The 19,613-nt window shown below is 40.9% G+C and overlaps 1 protein-coding gene across 1 annotated transcript in view; it reads left to right on the top strand.

Annotated features, from left to right (window-relative positions):
* LOC141098558 (cytochrome P450 2K6-like) overlaps positions 1-19,613 on the top strand; it is a 411,322-nt gene that overhangs the window by 301,473 nt on the left and 90,236 nt on the right. The window contains exons 6-7 of the mRNA XM_073586451.1: positions 14,800-14,962; positions 19,414-19,563. Of these exons, the coding sequence (XP_073442552.1) occupies positions 14,800-14,962; positions 19,414-19,563 (313 nt within the window). The remainder of the gene's footprint in view (positions 1-14,799; positions 14,963-19,413; positions 19,564-19,613) is intronic.

The following is a 19,613-nucleotide window of genomic DNA, read 5'->3' as shown; positions in this document are numbered from 1 at the left end:
TGCATCAGTATAATGATTGTTCATCAGTGGAAATGAGCAAATAAATTCAAGTTGAACTGAATTATACCTAAAATTCACAAATATCTACATTTGCAAAAATTCAGATTTTTTTTTGTCATTTGCTTCCTTCAGAACTTAAGAAAATGATGGCTATTGGCCACCATGTTTCTGAACAATAATGTCCTAAACTACATTGAAAAAGACATTAACAAATGATTATACTTACCTCAACGCTCACATTTTTTGCCCCTCTGCTATTCACTGCCACCCGTCCGCTCCACAGTGTATCTTCTGATCCCAGTCGCTCTCACTGGAATCTGTGGTCCTCTCGTACTACTCCAGACTTCTGGATATCATGGCGCCCGGGAGGATTCTGCGCAGGTGCGGAAGAGGTCAATGGCTTTCGAGCATCAGGAGATGTGCCTGTCACCTCCCTGCCAGAACCTTCTCTGCCATCATTAAACCTTGAATTACAACACAAGATGAGAGGACCGATGAGTCCAAATTGAATGGCGGGAAATGAGAAGATGAGGCGAGGCCTGGACGGGTTACGTTAAATAGTAAAGGGGTCAGAAAAATGAGAAGTGAAGTGAGTATCACAATTTTTCTTATCTTTTTGCACATTATATTTTCTATGATCTGGGGTCTGGCTAATCTCAATAAAGTACAGTATGTTTGACTCTGAACTGCCGTCAATCCAGGGCAATGGGCGGAGTGAAAACACTGGGGATCTGCCTCCTTGACTTGTCTCCAGCTAGGTCCCTGGCGGCTTGTAAAGCATGTTTCTCTCTGAAAAACCACAGCAATACAGAGTCAAGCATAGATGGCTGAGATAATACAGCCAATGCCTAATGCATGCTGCCCGTGGATTGGGCAGCATGTATCAGCTGTCACGTGCACTTTAAAGGGAGTCTGTCACCTCATTTTTGGCTTATCATTGTATTGAGTGTTTTCTATACATTTCCAACCTAGTTTTGAATTGCCCTGACTCCCCATGTATCACCCAAAAATACCTTTTTTCTTTCATCCGCGCTGTATGTAAATTAGTTGGGTCCGGTCCGATGGGCGGTGTCTTTGCTCCTTCCCTCCAACCCTCCTTGGCCGCTGTACGCAATATTTCAGGTAATTTCCATAGTTCTCATCCATATTTCATGCGAGCGCATTGCAATCTCCAATCGCTTGTGCGCAGTATGCTTTGCCCAACTGCGGGAAAAGCCAAAAAGCACTAGTGTGCATGCGCCGGTGAACTATGTCCTGGAACACAGAAAATGGCAGCGAAATACTTCCGGGACATAGTAGAGATTGCAATGCGCACGCGTGAAATATGGACGAGAAATACTTCCGGGACATAGTAGAGATTGCAATGCGCATGTGCGAAATATGGACGAGAACTACAGATATTACCTGAAATATTGTGTACAGCGGCCAAGGAGGGGTGGAGGGAAGAAGTAAAAACACTGCCCATCGTACCGGACCCAACTAATTTACATACAGCGCGGGTGAAAGAAAAAAGGTATTTTTAGTTGATACATGGGGAGTCAGAGAAATTCAAAACTAGGCGGGAAATGTATAGAAAATCTTCAATACAATGATATTTTTATCTGATAAGTCAAAAATGAGGTGACAGATTCCCTTTAATGATATTAATACAATGGTACATACCGTGTTTTATGATATGATCATGTTTGTAATTATTCACAGGCTTACCAGTGTTAGTCAGTGTCCCATGTAAAAAAACAAACCTCAGTTCACCCCTTAGCTGTTTGTATTGGGCTTATCTTCTATAGTTCTTGGAAACTCTGCCATTGAGCTGTACTTTCACATAGGACAGAGGTCCATCGAGTTTTCCGCAATGGACGGTATTACTGTATATGGAATTTTTCAAAGTCCAGCAGAAGCACACAGCTTTAGGAATAAAGTAAAATAAAGTTGTTCTGCTGCAACAAAAGGTAATAATGCTCAAGATAAGAAGATTTACACAAGAAAGTCTATCACCCCTAAAACTAGATTGATATCACATTGATGGAACTGCAAGACGCAGTGAAAACACGCAGCATCAAAAAAGTCATTGTGCGAATGGTAAAAGCCATATTTGTTTGTCACTTATTCAACAACTTTACAAGTCCTGGTTTAGAAAAACGTATTAAACAAATGGTTACCAAAGATTGAATTGCCTCCTGGATGAGTCGGTTGATGGGTGATTGAAAGAAAGAGCTTTGCAACGTCTATAGATTGTCTCGAGCTAGATTTCACCGGGTGAGGTCAGATCACAGATTAACGATTTTCTCAGTGTTTGCTCCTGTATATAAAGCTCTGTGGTAATGCATTACATACGGACTGTAGAGACAAGAGACATCCAGCCGTATCATCTGTATTGCTTGGTAAGCAGTTAAATCCTTCTATGGGTTTTAATAACATTTAAAAATGATAATAGATTGTTTAAAATTATTTAAATATTAGTAATAAAAACTTAAAATTGTTTTTAAAATAATGTGAAACATATTGCAGATTTACAATGTAACCATCACAGATATACATCTGCAGTCTGTAATAATGTTTTATTTGCTATTCATGTATTAAGTTAAAAAGAATCTGGAAGTTTGCCCGGATCCCCTACACTGCCACCATTTATTGCTATGTTAATATTTACCCAACAAGCCCTTTTTATTGCCCAACTGATTTTTGCATATTTAAAAATAATCTATTCTGTACTAGAGATCAACGAATTTGTTTGGAAAACGTTCCCCAATCCCAAACTCGGCACGAACGTAGCACATTCGGATTAGTGTTCCATTTCCCAAGGATTTTTACTCAAAATTGGCAAAATTTGGTCACAGTTCATTAAATCATTGCGTTTCCACTAATGCTTTCGTAATACGATACGATACGATGCACTTTATTGATCCCGAGGGAAATTATGGTATCACAGCAGCGTTACAACAGCATTACAAACAAAACATTAAGAACAGCGTTACTACATTACAAACAGCATTACATAGAGTAATTACCAGACACAGATCTTGCACATGACTAATCACAATACGTAACAAGCAAAGGTACACAAGTCTCTGATCATTTTCATTAGTGTGCCAGCCCTAGCTCATAGCGATCTTTCACCCTTAGTGAATTATTATACATCCCCATAGCAGTAGGCACAAACGATTTCCTGAATTTCTCCTTCTTGCACCTTAGTAGGATTAGTAGGCTGCTGAATGTGCTCTTCTGATTCAAGAACAGCCCATATAGTGAGTGTGTATTATTGCTCATTATAGCCCTACACTTCTTCTGAATTCTATCTTCCACTACCTCCTCAAAAGAGTCAAGATGGAGGCCAACAACCGCGCTTGCCTTCTTGATAAGTTTGTTGAGCTTATTAGAGTCAGCTACTCGCACACTACTGCCCCTGCAGATGATAGCAAAAAAGATGGCACTCGCTACCACGGACTGGTAGAACATTTCCAGCATTTTACAGCACACATTGAATGATGACCTGAGCTTTCGCAGAAAGTACAGTCTGCTCATGCCCTTCTTTTGAATCTTCTCTGTATGACATCTCCAATCAAGTTTGCTGTCAAGGTGAACCCCCAAATATTTGTAGCTCTCAACCCTTTCCACCTCCTGACCAGCAATAGTGATTGGTAAGTAATCATCCTTTCGCCTTCTATAACTCAACACCATCTCCTTGGTTTTCTTTACATTTAGTTCTAGACAGTTAGCCTGGCACCAATCTACAAAGTCAGAAACCACCATGACTTTGACTAAGACAGTGGGTGGTGCTGTATGATGAACGGGCGCCACATGGGACGTGTTTGATGAAAGGAGGGGGTGTGTCTAGGTCAGATTTGCTACGGAGTGTAATTTGTTGTTTTTTCTTCACTTTTTCATTATCTTACTGTGTGTACATTCCCGCAGACAATCAGTGCGCAGAAACAATCCATAAAGACACGACACAAAGTCTTTTGTGATTGGCTGCCGAAGTCATGTGTTCCTGTCCATATTAAAAGTGGACATCTTGTTTTGCTTGCGCCATTTAATCAGTTTCACAGTGCTATTGTCAGTCCTGCTAGTGCTCCTGATGCTGAAAGTTAACTTGTCAGTTAGCTAGAAAGGATCCTGTTCTATGAGAAATCGATATTCCAGCATCTAACTACACTGTGCTAAAACTGTGTTGCAGTGACAAATCAGAAGGCCACATTTCCACTTGAAAATTTTATATTGGGCTTCAGCCTGGAGGCTGTATTTGCTAATCCAAATTGTTTTTGTGAGGACACATTATTATAACTTAATTAATCAGACATCTATTTTAAGCAAGCCAGGAGGAATAGACTGTTATCTATATGTTGACTTTTGAATTTATGTGTTTGTTTCTGGTTAGTCAAGGAAACATACACTTGTTCTATGAGTCTATAATATTGACTTGTAAGTTGCCAATTTGTTGTAACACATTATGCTCTTATTTGGGAAGACTATTGATACAGGGTCATGGAACAATGTTGTTTGCTGATATGTTGATTACACATTGTCCAGGCCTGCAAGTTTGTTGACTTGTAAAACAATGAAAGAAAAACTATGCAAATAGATTACATAATCAAACAATGCAATTTGGTCTCATAATTATTCTTCACCTTTATCTGTGAATATTGGATGAAGGACAGTTGTTAACTATAAAAAGATGTTATATGCCTCTACATGAGGAGACAGATATTCAGCCAAGACATCCAAAGGAACAAAAACTTTTTAGAGGACAGCACCAGCCTGTCAGCTGTTAAAGAAGTGGAGATGCCAGCTGTTTTTGTGTTGCCTACAACAACACATCTTTCTCAATACACCATAACATCTTGGCCTGCATCTCACACAATCCAGCAGTTGATCAGTCTCTCAAAGCAGCCAGCCCTCAGTTCCTTAATTGTGACCACAGAACAGAATGATTCCTCCAACACATGCCAAAGCTAAGAGCTTGAACTCCACCATCTCCAATCTGTTGTCTTTCCGCCTGGTTTTGGTTTCCAAAAGTTGATGGCCATCGCAGTTTCCTAGTACCAGTTGCCAATCTATGTTTGCTGAAGTACTTTTCACCACTGACACTTGGATGACCAGACATGGGCAGGGGCATTATGTCTCGCTGACTGGGTACTGGATGATTCTGGTGGCTATACGGGCAGGCAGTTAATGGGCTGCTCTACAAGTCTTAGAATCCCCAAAGCTAGTCGGACAAACCTCTGCATCCAACACTTCCTACACTGTTTCTCTCTCCTCCATCTCCTCGAGGGCCTCCATCTGTATGCTCAAAATCGGCGGCCGCCGGGGCAACTTCATGCACATGCCTTAAATGGCTCTGGTCCTCAACCTGGTGGTACACAATTTCTCCACCACTATCCTGGCATTGATGAGTTGCTGCAGAAAGCACAGTTGCTGTGTGCTCACATCCGATGATTGCAACACGCAGGTCATCAACTTGCATTGCTACAGAGGTTTTTTCGGCCTACGGGTTAACCATTTGTTTCGCAATGTTCCAAAATGGTAGAATTCCACTCTGCAGGAAAAAGAGGAAATGTTCCAGCTTATGGTAAGATTTTCAGAGTAATCATTTTTCCATCAAAAATAGTAAGCTTGATAAAGAACAACCGTGTTCGAAATGTGTCACTTGCTCCTGTTCCTGTCCATTATATTTTTAATTGTTTGTTGATGGAAAAATGATTAGTCTGAAAATTTTACCATAAGCTGGAACATTTCCTCTTTTTCCTGCAGAGTGAAATTCCACCATGTTGCAGCAACAGTGGCAGTAGTGACAAGTCCTGATGCAGTATGTCCTTTTGCATAGCCTGTGCCAATGCAGTACGGACGTGGTGGAAATCACGCTTGCCGAGTGGTCAAAGATGGCCTCTGCACCTTTATATATACTAAGATGCTTAACACTGATGAAGCCATCATCAGCAACACTTTGGTCATCTACATGCTGAAGCACACTTTGAATAGTTGGTGTGAGGAGGTGGTGGTCCCAAAGGAAAAGGTGGATGCAGAGGAAGATACGGAAGGGATAACAATATCTGTAAGTTCCGGACTGTATTTGCACAGGTGGGTGCCATGGGAGGTTCGATAACAGCGAACAAGGGGGGCTCATGGTACCAGATAAACTGTTAGTGAAGGACCAGAGGAACAAATGGAAGAAGATGAGGAGGAAGAGGTGATGGATGTGCAATAGTCAGATGAAGAGGATAATGATTCCCTCTCTGTTATCCGTGGTTGGCGGGAGGTGATGGAGGAAGCAACCTTGAGTGTTACCTCGCCACCAACACACCATAGATTTGGACCTCATGGAAGCACACAAAACATAAGTACCTTATTGCTGCACTCTCTTCAACACGATGCTCGTGATCATTGTCAATCTGTTAAATCCACGGTGCAAGAGTAAATATTGCCAGATGCTTCCACCCCTTGAAAGGAACACGCGCATGCTGTAGTATTAAAACACGCTTGTAGACAACCTTAAGAGTGGTTTTCCCCAAGACAGCAGTGAGACACACAGTGTGTCCCACAGATTTAAGTGTCCAATTCTGGGAACTTCAAGGCATCATTGCAGAAACATTAGCAGCAGCAACGTAAGTGGCACAAGGAATTTCTGTGAGTAATTTCACACAATTTTTAGACCAACCGTGCACCAACATACCAGAGTATAAGTCTGTCATGTTGTAAACGACTGGAAAGGATGGTGCAGGAGTATCTGGAGCTCAATATCAATGCCATCAGGAGGGGTTTTGACTCTTGCATTTTGAACATCAAAAATGAAAGTGTGGCCTAAGTGTGACTGTCATGCCTTGGAGGTTTTGTCATGCCCAGCACCCAGCATTCTCTCAGAACATGTGTTCAGCACTGCTGGTGGTGTTCTGATGGATCAGCACACCCAGGTGTCACCTAAAAGTGTAGACCCATAAAATTCATCAATGTGAACAAGTCATAGATCTCCAATGACTTTTTGCACCCCAGTTGCAGACTAGGCGATGGTATCGATTTTAGTGTCATGTATTGATCTCGCATTAGTGCAGTCTGTGACACCTTTGTCACGGTTTCTGTGCCTGCTGCTGCTACTGCTGCTGATGTTGCAAACAATTTTTTTTAAACATGGAGACTCAAAGTTGGGTTTACATCAAGTGGGTTGCTTGTAGTGGAATGTGTGTCACAGGCCTAATATACTATTTCTACTTTGTGGAAATTGATGCCACCTTTGTGGTGTGTGACAATAAGTTTTTTTTAAACATGGAGAATTCAAGTAGGATTTCCTTCAAGTGTGTAGCCTGTAGAAGCAGAGCTCCCAGACAGGCAGGTCGGCACTTACGTTCACTCAACTACATGTGTTACTTTTCTTACATTTTTTCCTTAACCACTGGGTCCTCATTGAAATTTCAATTCAAAGCTGTACATGCTGGCTCAGACCCTGGTACCTCATGCTTGGCCCATGGCTGACTGCTTCTGTGCCATTATAAAATATTGTACTGTGGGTCAAGTGATCAATTAACTACCCGTGTTACTTTCCTTATCGTTTCTACCAATAGTACTGTATGAAACTGACCTTTGTGTCATCTGAGTGTGGTTGGAATAAACAAAAAATAGATTTGTTGCATGAGGAATCAGAGCTCCCAGCAAAGAAGACTTACACTGATCCCTTAACCACCAGGTCTTAATTGAAAATTCAGTTCAAAGCTCTAAATGCTGGCCCCGACCCCAATACCTCATGTATGGCCCATGGCTGACTGGTTCTGTGACATTTGCAAATTTCTATTGTGGGTCAGTTGATGCCACTTTTCATGATGTCTACCCCTAATATTAGCTGTTTGGGAAGCTTTTTGTCACCCCTTAAGGTGTTGTGTATACGTTTGGATTGTCCTCACAGTGAATTTAAAGGGGTTTAAATACACTCATTGAACTGTTTAGTGAACATTGGGACATTCGGCAAACCGAAATGAATCTCTAATAATAAACTCAACATGTAAAAAGCGTCTACATTTCGGCAAATCGAACTGAACCTTAAAAGGTTTGCTCAGCTCTATTTTTACCTGTGTTGGCAACATCCTAATTAGTGATTGACTAGTAAAGGGACATTGTTTTCCCACTAATCATATTACCACTCACCCCTGTCGGCGTGAATAATAAAATTTCTAGGAGGGGCGTTAACGTCAATTCTTTTGCAAATCTCTTGTTTCCTGACAATGTGCAGTATGCCTGCTGTATAAACCCCAGCTTTGTCAGCACATTGAGTATGCTCAGGGAGGCAGTGAAGACGTAGGAAACCCACAGCTAAGAGAGTCGTCGATAAAGGTTGGCTTACTTCTACATCTTCACAACGGCCTAAATTAGCATGTGCATTGCGTCAATGATGTTGGGGTGCGCACACCTGGCTTACTGCTAATTGTCAGGATGGCAGAGATTTTCAAAGAGCTGATTGTGATGCCATTCTTACAAATCATGATACACACCCATACAGGGGTGTAACAGCATGATTAGTGGGATGCCTTGTCTGGCAAAATCTCAAATCCACAACTAGTACCTCACTAATTTTCATGTCACAACATTTTCAAAATGGTTTACTCCAAATGGAAAAATAATAAGACAATAAAAAAGTGTTTATTAGGAAGAGTATTAGCATAGCAATACATACATGGTGGCACTTGGAGGACCTGGTCAAGTTGTTGGGTTTCATTTAACTTGTAAAGGCATTTTCTCATTTAAAAGCAGAGGTCCCACATTTGAGACACCTACCAACAGGGAGCGTATAACATACAATGGGTTGTGACTGTTCTTCTTTAGAGCACAGTTTCAAATTAGATTTTGAATAGAAATTTATATGTGTGTTGTTTTCATTATCACATTGTCAGGAGCGCCCTGCTTCCATTATTCACGGCTACCTAGCTGCATTAGGAGTAGTGCATTCCCGAAGATTGATAGCTCAGACCAGTGGCATCCTCTGGTCCATCCTTTGTGCTCTCCCATGCTGCAAGCTACCTCAATAATTTTCCTGTGGTGAAATTATATTGTACATAAAATAAACTCTAGTGTTTTCTATCTGCAATTATAGCAAAAAATTTTTGAGTGCAGCTGTATTCTCTTTGTGATAATTTCTGGACTTTGGTCCAAGTTCAGCCTGCACCCAAGTATATCACCAGAGTGCCCATCATGTACCTCTTTGGGATCAAATTCATAACAGTTCTTACAAATTCAAAGGCCAGGTTCACAATGAATTTGATCCCCATGTCAGTGGCTCTGTCAAGGTTTAAATCTGAAACCTTGGAAAACGTGAATTGGGTGTATCTGCTGATGGCGCCATTGACTGTCATAATGCAGACTGAGTCAATATGTGCTCTACCAGACATCATATTCCACTGTATCAACCATGTCTTAATAACCACCTCAAATAGGCAAATACTGCTAAGAATGATGTCTGACAGAGAACACAGCAGCTCCAGACAGACCCATCGACATCATATTTAGGCTCACCTGGTGAGGTCGATCTTCTAAATTTCAGGTCCAGGTGGGTACACATACCCAGAGTGTTGGCGCAGCAAGCAAGAAGGCATGTGTGAAGACCTGGCACTCTCAGGAATATTGGGAGCAGCAGGATGGATGCAGTGGAACCCTGCAGTGATGGAAGCAAGTTAAAGTTTGACATGAACAGAAGCTGGAGAATACCAAAGAAAATCTTGAGACTCAATCCTAAAACACAGGATTCTAATTCTAAGAGGCCTTTAATAGGATTAGGGAGATGATGTCACTGAGCCATGCTGGACAACCTGCAATACCCAGCAGGGAGCACAACAGAAGGCAGCAGACCAAGGTGAAAAAAGCAGAGTCTGGATTTCCAGGACAGATGTGTAACACATCAGGATTAAATGCAATATGAACTCAGGCTTAGCTTATATTTGCTGCACTTCTTGCCTAGCATAGTGACCACCTCAAATAGACTGAAGAAGTGGCCAGTAACCTAGACCAAGACCACATGCAAAATATTATAAAATTAGAAATCCCTCCATTCTTGCGCATTATTAAGAGGTAAATTGCAAAGCTGCTTGTTCTTACAAACACTGAGCAATCTTACATATTTAGAAAGTTGCAACGACCTCATCAAAATAGCTAGTGTCCTTTGTTTTCATTCTTTTGCCATGGACCCTCTGATTTCATGTCCCATACCCAACATACTGTACGCCTCGGTGATTTGAAAGATTATCTGATAAACTATGGCCCAATTCAGGGAACATATTTTACTTAAATACGAATTGCAGTTTTACCACTCTTTGCATCTATCAATAGTAGAATACATAGTCTAGCTCACCGTTACACATACCACCATCAGGAAAGGTAGAAAGGTAATCCAGCTTCAACGAGAAGTTGTCTTTTATTACGTGTACAATACAAACTGGTAATAGATTAAAACTTGAACATCTTCGTTTTTCAGGTGCTTTAAGCACCCTTAATAATGAAGTTTACTTTTCTGTAAAGCTGAATGACCTACCTTTCATAAATCAATATTAAGTGCCTGAAAAGAAATTTCTTCACTTAACAGACACTTCTTTCCCTCTCCTTGCCTCCTAAACACACCATTCGCTCTAAAAAAACAGCTCAAATTTGTATTACTCAGACAAGACAGAATGCCAGCTACCTATGCTATCAAATATTTCTTAGCTTTAAATACCCTATGGAAAAGGGAAGAAAGAAAAGGAGAGAGGAGCTATCATGATCCAGGCCTGGGTTTTGTTTTTTGTTAGTCTCTTCCCGGTCTGGTCTTGCGGGGTTAAATTACTCTGCCTTGTTTTGGATCTGTTCGACTATTTTAGTCAATTGTGGCCTGCAGGCAATGTCAGTGATAGTTCTTGCCCCCAGGTTAGAGCAGCTGACCCCGTGACTCTGTGTTTTGTCCTTCGTACCCGTGACTTCCCTCTCCTGCCACCGCGCTTGTCTTAGTATTCGTTCCATGTGCTTTGACCTGTTGGTATGTGACCCTGCTTGTTCTCTGACTTGCTAGACTGTCTCACATCTCTGATACCTTTGCTCCCGTCTGGCTCTGACTTCCGGCTTGTATTTCACCACGTGAATTGTTTTTCCCTCTGGTACTGTTTCACCTGATGTTACTGACTTGGCTTGTCTGACCACTCTCTCGCCACCTAGTGGCACCTGTGCTGCCACACTGTAGTGCTACGCTGTAAATGCAACCTCTCTCCCTTCACCAAACCCCCCCGGTTGAGGTTGCGCTATCCTGCATCGCAGCAGCATTACAGGAGCAAAGTGAGAAAACGAGCAAAGTGGGAAACACAAAAAATCATGCTTAACTTTCTAACATTCAAGAGCTGAATTCACATTCACAAAACTCACTACTGCTGTCTATACTGCTGTTTCTGTTCAGGATCCAAGTCATTCATTGGCCAGAAATAGTGGTATTGCTCAAATATCACAAATTATTCTGAAAACTCACTTGAAAATGTGGTTAGAAGAGATGAGCAGATCAGGCAAATATTCAAATTCGCTTGTTTGAGCGTTTTTCTAGGCAAATTAGAGAAGTCATTCTCCACAATTTTAATGTCCCTTACTATGCTCTGGGGTCACTTTAGACCCCAGCGCATAATAAACTTAAGATGTAAAAAATAGTTAAAATCCTTATACTAACCTCACCACTAATGTCTCCGACCCATGACCTCTTCAGCACCACCTGTCCTGTCCTCATTGCGACTTTGTATTGGCATTCACAGCTGTGAAATTTATGGTCTTCGGCTTTCTAGAACTGGAAAGGTTCTGTGCATGCACTCTTTTTTTTGAGATTCAATTCTCCAAGAGTTCAAATTAATGTTAAAGCATGAATTTGAGCAAATTTGACTCAAACTCAATACTCTACAGATTGAGCTGCTGATTTATAATTTATAATGTTGGGGTAAAAGTTATAAGTAACATCTAATTGTCTACTAAAATAAGACTCCACTCACATGTTCGTTACTTCATATATGAATAACTAGGAGGTAACATGTTTTCGAAATACTGTAAATGTGATGCTCCACTTAGATTTACATTCAAAACTTATAAACCTCTTTTGTGCACCCATTCAAGAATCAACTCTTCAATGAGACAACCTAATCACTGGTCTGTCCAAGGGTCGAAAACAAGTAATTGGTTTTCAAATGAGGTTCATTTACCAAAACAATTGAAATTATTGTCTGAACTATCTAAAAAGATTTTGCGAGTACTAAATAAGTAGCAAAGAATTCTGAAAAAGTTTGTTCTTTTGTTGACGTGAACCCACCACCATTTATGCAGCCGATCTGATTGAATCCCATATCTGAATCTGCAATACTTCAGGATTCTGTGATCATCAATGGTTAATAAGAACATGTTCTTCACCTATAAACCTTGCACTACAACTTAAGATATTTGTTCTTCTACCACAGGTTCTTCTGAGGATATGTTGCCCCTTGATCCAGTCACAGTGCTTTTATCCATCGTAACATTTATTTTCTTGGTAACTGTTATGTATATACCAAAGAAACATCTTCACCCAAATTATCCTTCTGGTCCAAAGCCATGGCCAATAATCGGAAATATTCTAAACCTGGATTTTCAGAAACCTTACTTATCATTTCAAAAGGTAAGATCTGGAGATTGTTGACTGTTCATGATTTTAAAATGCATTCCAAGGCTGAATACATCTACATTAATTACATAACAATTGGTTGACATGGCTGTGGACAGAGTACTCAGCTTGATGATCTGATATGATACAATACTGTGATCCTATAAATATATGCAATGCTTCTTCTTAAGGCATCCCAAAGTTTAGTGGACTATCATGACACAGACCTACAATAGACACACTTCTAATGTTTGTGCAGGACCAACTTAGCTCCACCTCATCACAATAAAACAAGCCAAGATGAGGACAATGGCAAAGGTAGCACTTCAGATGAGGTACCATAGATGACACAAATGTAAGCCTCTCTACGACATACCCAGACTCCAGAGTAACAACTGGTACACAATAGTTTGGGTCTCTGTTAGAGATTTTGCATTGGAGGCCTGGACTTTAAGATACACATTTGAGATGTAAAAATAAGTTTTACACTATCCCTAATTTTTAAGTCCAGAAGAAGCAGAGTGATTCTTCAGAGTGTGGTGTTCAACAACTTAGCAATCAACTTTAGGTAACTACTGTTCTGAATATTTGAATATTAACAAACATCAAAATTCTAGATAATGGAGCAGCTGTGACCTTACCTCCATTTTTCCCCAGATAAGTCCCCAAAAATGCCAAAAGCAACCATTTCGAATAACACCCAAACAAAAGAAAAATATATCATAAAGGCAATACTAATTGCCAGCTGTCTGCAGCAATGGAGATACAATGTCAAAGGTTTGCGATCTCACCAGTTGTTGTGCGCATGCGCTGGGTTTCTAAAACCAATCAGCAGTCAAAATATGTTTGGATACCCACCGGAAGTCACCATTACCGACATCATGACGAGCTGCGCCTGCGCTAATAAGTTGAATCGGTAGTCACATTCATATTGAACTCCATGTCTCAGTATGCAGTAGAAAGACACAGCTAAAGACGATTAAAATGTGGTGAGTACACACATGCGAAAACAGGCGTGTTTGTGTGTCAATCACGGAAAGGTATAGAGAACCCGCACGATAAGCAAGTATATGAGTGTGAACACCCATCAAAAACCCCACCAACGTATATATATATGTTGTGCAGGACCAACTTAGCTCCACCTCACCACAATGACACAAGCCAAGACCAGGAAAATGGGAAAGCTAGCATTTCAGATGAGGTACAGTAGATGACACAAATGTTTCACTCTCTACCACATACCCAGACTCCAGAGCCTAATTGGTACACGATAGTTTGGGTCTCTGTTCTAGGTTTTGTATTGGTGGCCAGGATTTTACTGAGGAATAAAAATACATTTCACACTATCCCTAATTTTTAAGTCTAAAAGAAGCAGAGTGACTCTAAGGCTGTGTGCACACGCTGCGGATTTTGCTGCGGTTCCGCAGCGGTTTTGGCCACTGCGGACCCGAAACAGTTTCTGCTGCGGTGTACAGTACCATGATTCCCTATGGGAATCAAAAACCGCAGTGCAGACGGTGCGGAATTTTCCGCGCGGATTATCTGCAGTTTTCAATCCGCAGAAAGAATTGACATGTCAATTCTTTCTGCGGATTCCGCTGCGGTTTGCCATCTCCTCCATTGAGGAGATGAAAAACCGCAGGGCAAAACCGCAGAGCAATCCGCAGGTAAAACTGCAGGTCTTTTGACCTGCGGTTTCACCTGCGGAATTTACAAAATCCGTGCAGATGAATCCGCACCTAATCCGCAGCGTGTGCACACAGCCTTAGAGTCTGGTATTTAGCAACATAGCAATCAACTTTAGGCGACTACTGTTCTGAATATTTGCATATTAACAAACAACAAAACTTTAAATAATGGAATAGCTGTGACCTTGCCTCCAGTTTACCCAGAAAAAGTCCCCAAAAGTGCCAGAAACACCCCTTTTCAGTAAACTCCGCCCTCCATTGCTCCAGTTTTTGTTTGACAGTCCTTCAAAAAACAGAACTGTTGGTATACAGTATATGCACTTGTAGCTTCATGTACTGGTACTGAAATGGTGGCATTTCTGTTTGCTAGACAATCGACAGCTCTCCGTAATGCACAGACTTATTTTACAGCTGTCGTCGTTGGATGCAGGAGGTAAATTGTAGATTGAGAAACACTTTATGACTAGAGGGAAACTTTATACTCTTTTTATTTCTTCTTTTTTGCAGCTTGCGAAGACGCATGGCCCAGTCTACAGTATAAAGATTGGAGTCCAGGAGATGGTTGTATTGTCCGGATATGACGTTGTGAAAGAAGCTCTTGTGAACCAGGCAGAGGTGTTCTCCGACAGACCGAAAGTACCCATTTTCGTGGATTTTTCAAAAGGATATGGTAATATTTATATGTGCTTTTATTAACTCTAAATAACCAAAAGCTACCTTTTTAATGGCACCAAAGATAAGGAAATTGAGTCTCCTGATGGGCAAAAATGCATCGGGTGTCAGTGGTATGCTATAGCTAACATGCTGCTTTATTGGTCACGATCAGTGTCATCATTGATCGTGGCAATTAAAACTCCATACATGCTGCCAATAGTAACAATGGCCTCTAGAGAGTTACAATAGAAAGCTGGAAGGACAATAAGTACAATAGGGTCTTATTAGGATGAAATGGGGAAATAGTGGGCATTGGTGCTCACCTGGTAAGTCTCTGTGATCACAACCATAAAAAAGGCTTATGGCTGCTGCAGAACCACGGCTCAGAGATCTTCAGAGAATGGAATAAAATGGGATAAATATGTGCTGCCGGTGAATGATCATGGAAAAGGAGACAATGTGTTTTGAAGGGCCTCAATCCTTCATCAGGAGTGTTCCAACCAATACCTAGGACTAGTGTTCCACAGTGTTCCAACCAATAAACCGCATTCCTGGATTTCTGTCTCTGTGCAGATTTAACCCATTTAATTCCAATATCTGGCATCTATAGAGTTAACAGAGAAGTGGGGCTCCTTCTTAAACCCCATTTGCATCTTGTGATCATGATTGTGTCGTCTTTGTAGTTGCCACATTAACAACACAAGAGGCCAAATAATGAGCGATCAATCTGCCAGCTATGGTAGCTTGATACAATGATAGCAACATTTTAGCGAAAAAATTCATGTGGGCTTTGTAGCCAATCGGTGGCTGCTGATGGGCCGCTTCACTTTCATATCCACTGAAGATGAAATTGACACCTGGAGGGGGTGGGAGAGCAGCAGCAGTTATCATTTCCTTTTGATGTTATTTTCTTCTGAAGGAAGCGAGAGTAAAATGGTCCATTAGGTGCCACTTATTGGCTGCAGTTCTCACATCATACGTCAATGTCACATGAGCCCCGGTAGACCGGGCGCCAATGTCGCTGGAATGGCGGTGGAGGTCAGCACAGGATGTATTTATTCTACATGGGCAAATATAGTACAGGAATTCACAAGGGATTGTCTGAGTAGTGGACAACACCTTTAATTTTTGTTAAGCACATGAAGGATCAACAACTTTTTTTACAACATTTTTAAAAACTTTGAGGGCTGGTGTTTGCAAAATGGTATCACGTTAGAAGGTTTTCCAATAGATAGGCCATCGTAGTCACTCAAAAATTGAATGGATCCCTGAAAACAAAAAAAATGTATTGTAAATTTCCTTAAGAAAAGGAAAACTTTAATAACAAGGGTCTTAAAAAATGTTGCCATCATAAAGTAGTATGGGAAAAATCATTTATTATACTTTTTTTTAGTTTGCCATCTGATTTAAGAATACCAACATTAAGGGTGCAAATCATCAAAGCATTTTCTCCAGATTTATGGCAAAATACGTTTTGTAAATTAATATTTTTTTGTGTAATGCAACATTGGTGTTTTCACAAAGTGAAAGTGGGCAGGTCTGGGGTGGGAAAGGGGCATGATGGGGTGGCATGGCGTCCATTGCTTGTCTAATTTAGGACAAGCGGTGCATTAGCTACTCCACAAATCTTACTCCAGCAGGATTATTCCAGGAGTCTTGGGAGCTCCAGAAACCAGATTTATTCCAATCAACAAATCTTGACATATCAGTATTACTTGTTAAAAGCTTTTTTTCATTGCCCCTTATATGTACCCCTTAAGGCTACATTGTTAAAAACAGCCTATTACATTTGCATGTTGAACCAGTCGTGTCAATTAATATTCAGAAGGGCATACATACACAGATGGGATTGTAAAGGAACAGAATCCCACAGAGGAGAGAAACCATAAAATTTCAAGCTGTTGCCTCAGTTTCCCTCACTGACTCACACTGTGCTTCTGTCGCCTCAGTTTCCCTCACCTACTCTCACTATGCTACTGTCGCCTCAGTTTCCCTCACTGACTCTCACTGTGCTGCTGTCTCCTTGCTGTCCTCTCTGGCTCTCACTCTTTGGGTAGGTAACCTCACAGTATAAATTAAACATTTTTGGGCAAGTTAATATCTAGAATTCTCAATATATCTTGCCTTATCTGATGTTTACAGTATATACTTAGTTTCCTAGTAAAAAAGGAGTTGAACAGTAAATTTCAGGGTCAGTATCGGACACCAAGTGTACGTGCACAGACCCTGAATGCAGATTTCTCTGGGAAGTCTGTGTTACTGTTAGGGTAAAAGCTTGTTGAAAGGCTGCAGCATAGCCAATCAACAAGCTTTTCCTGAGTGGGCACATCCAGCCCCATCACAGCCATGTCAAGTATTGGCATGGCTGTGATTGGTCAGTGAACTGTGTAAAACAAATTAATAAATAAATAAATAAAAAGACTTGGGGTATCCTCTATTTTTGATAACAAACACATGTAAAGCTGAGAGATGCTGGCTGCAGCCCAAAGCTGTCAGCTTTATCTTGGCTGGTTATAAAAAATAGAGGGGTCCCCATGCAGACAGCTGGGGGCTTGTATTCTTAGGCTGGGAAGGGGCCATGGATATTTGTCCCTATCCTGCCTAAAAATTGCAGCCTGCAACCTCCCCATAAAAGGCGCATCTATTAGATGCGCCAATTCTGTCACTTTGCCTGGCTCTTCCCGCTTGCACTGGTGCGTTGGCAAATAAGTAATGTTTTGTGGTTGATGTCAGCATTGTAATGTCAGCTGACATCAAGCCCAAGGGTTATGAATGGAGTGGCATCTATAAGACACCCCCTTTACTAACCCTGTAGTGAAAATTAAAAAAGCCATACACAGAAATAAGCCCTTTAATTGAAAAAAGCGCTCCTAGACAAATCCCCTCTTTTACTCATTTATTAACATAAAAATAAAACTCAAAAATCAAAGTAATCCTTACATCCATTATGCTAATGTCCCATGATGAACCCAAACTCTGCTACTTCTGGTGGCATTATTGAGTAATGACATCAGCAATATGATCACTCAGCTTGGCACTCAGAACACACTGAGCTTAGTGTGAGAACGCAGCTGCAGTAATGCACTGTACCGTCTTTAAGGTTACCGCCAGTCACACGCAGCTGCGTTCTGATGCTAAGCTTAGTTTCAACTAGCTGTCTGGCTGAACAGTAATATTACTTATGTCACCACTCAGCAATGCAACTATATGTGGGACATCAGCATTATGGATTAAGGGCAGAAAGGTGAGGATTTCTTTTACTTTTTATTTGTATGATAATAAATGCGTAAAAAGGGGGACTTGACAAGAAGCGTTTTGTTCAATTAAAAGACTTTGTGTGGGTCTTTCTTGTTTTTGATTAAGGGGTTTGTAATGGGGGTGGTCTTATAGATTTCTCTCCATTTCTAAACTCTGAGCTTGATGTCAGTGGACATAAAATAGCTGACATCAACCAAAAAACTATTATTCCACTTGACAATGAACCAGAGCAACTTGGAAGAGCTGAGTCTAAGCCCCAGAAATGGTGCATCTAATGGATGCACAATTTCCTAGCCTATCAATATCAGCCCACAGGTGTCAGCTTAGCCTTTGCTGGTTATTAAATATCATGAGGACCACACATCATTTTTTATGGGGTCATCCCATTTTAATAACCAGTGAAGGATACGCAGACAGTTGTGAAATGATATTGATACCATGGGAAGCTCCATGTTTATTGCCCCCTTCTCAGGTTTTAAGACCAGCTCTCAACTGTCTGTTTTCCCTTAACTGGTTAACAAAAATGAGGGGGATCTCATGTAAATTTTTTCTTTTATTTAATAATTTTTTAACTAAATACAATACATAAAACTACACATAATACACATGCAAAGCACTTATTATATATCAAGGTGACATTTTCATTACTACGCACAGGCGCCAGCTGGTGAATGCTCTTATCAGCATTGCCTGCTCTTCTTGCTATCAGTGAGACCAGGCACACACTGAAGAGAGTAGTACTCATCAACTCATCAGCTGACGTCTGACTGGTGGTAACCTTTTCACTGCTGATCACAGCTGCTGGCTTACATGCTGTCATTTGCATGACAGTGTGGGAACTGCTGTACTGTGACCGGCGGTAAAGTCAGTAAGGTTACCACCGATCAGATGCGATGGTTCCCGAGTTAACATACAGATGACAGAGTAAGATCCTCCGGATGTTTGGGACCCTCAATCATTCGAATGGGGTCTGGGTTCAGGATCGAGTTTGGGTACCATTCTGGTACCCGAAATGAACATTTTTATAAAGTTTTGCTGAACCTGACAGACTAGAACAGACATGAGTCCACCCATCCCTAGTAGGGAGTAATGGTAAGTTTAAATTAATTGTCCTAATGCCACCATGAAGGCAATCTGTGGAGCAGTGGGATTGGAATGCTAATGTTAGCAGAGGAAGTAAAGCTAAAAACTATTATATCTAATTCTCAGGTATTGCCTTCTCTAATGGACATAGCTGGAGAGCCATGCGACGGTTTACTCTTTCCACATTGCGTGATTTCGGTATGGGGAAAAGAACCATCGAAGACAAGATTAATGAGGAAATCAATTATTTAATGACAATATTTAAGTCATACAAAGGTAAGAATTTAATGTTACTATGCTAATGTTTATGTGTGTATAGAACTGAG

Source organism: Dendrobates tinctorius, unplaced genomic scaffold (genome assembly GCF_039654945.1).
Source record: "Dendrobates tinctorius isolate UK_male_01 unplaced genomic scaffold, ASM3965494v1 ptg000093l, whole genome shotgun sequence".
NCBI classification, from domain to species: Eukaryota; Metazoa; Chordata; class Amphibia; order Anura; family Dendrobatidae; genus Dendrobates; species Dendrobates tinctorius.
The sequence above is the reverse complement of the archived record's forward strand: the minus strand, read 5'-3'. Positions and strand labels throughout refer to the sequence as shown.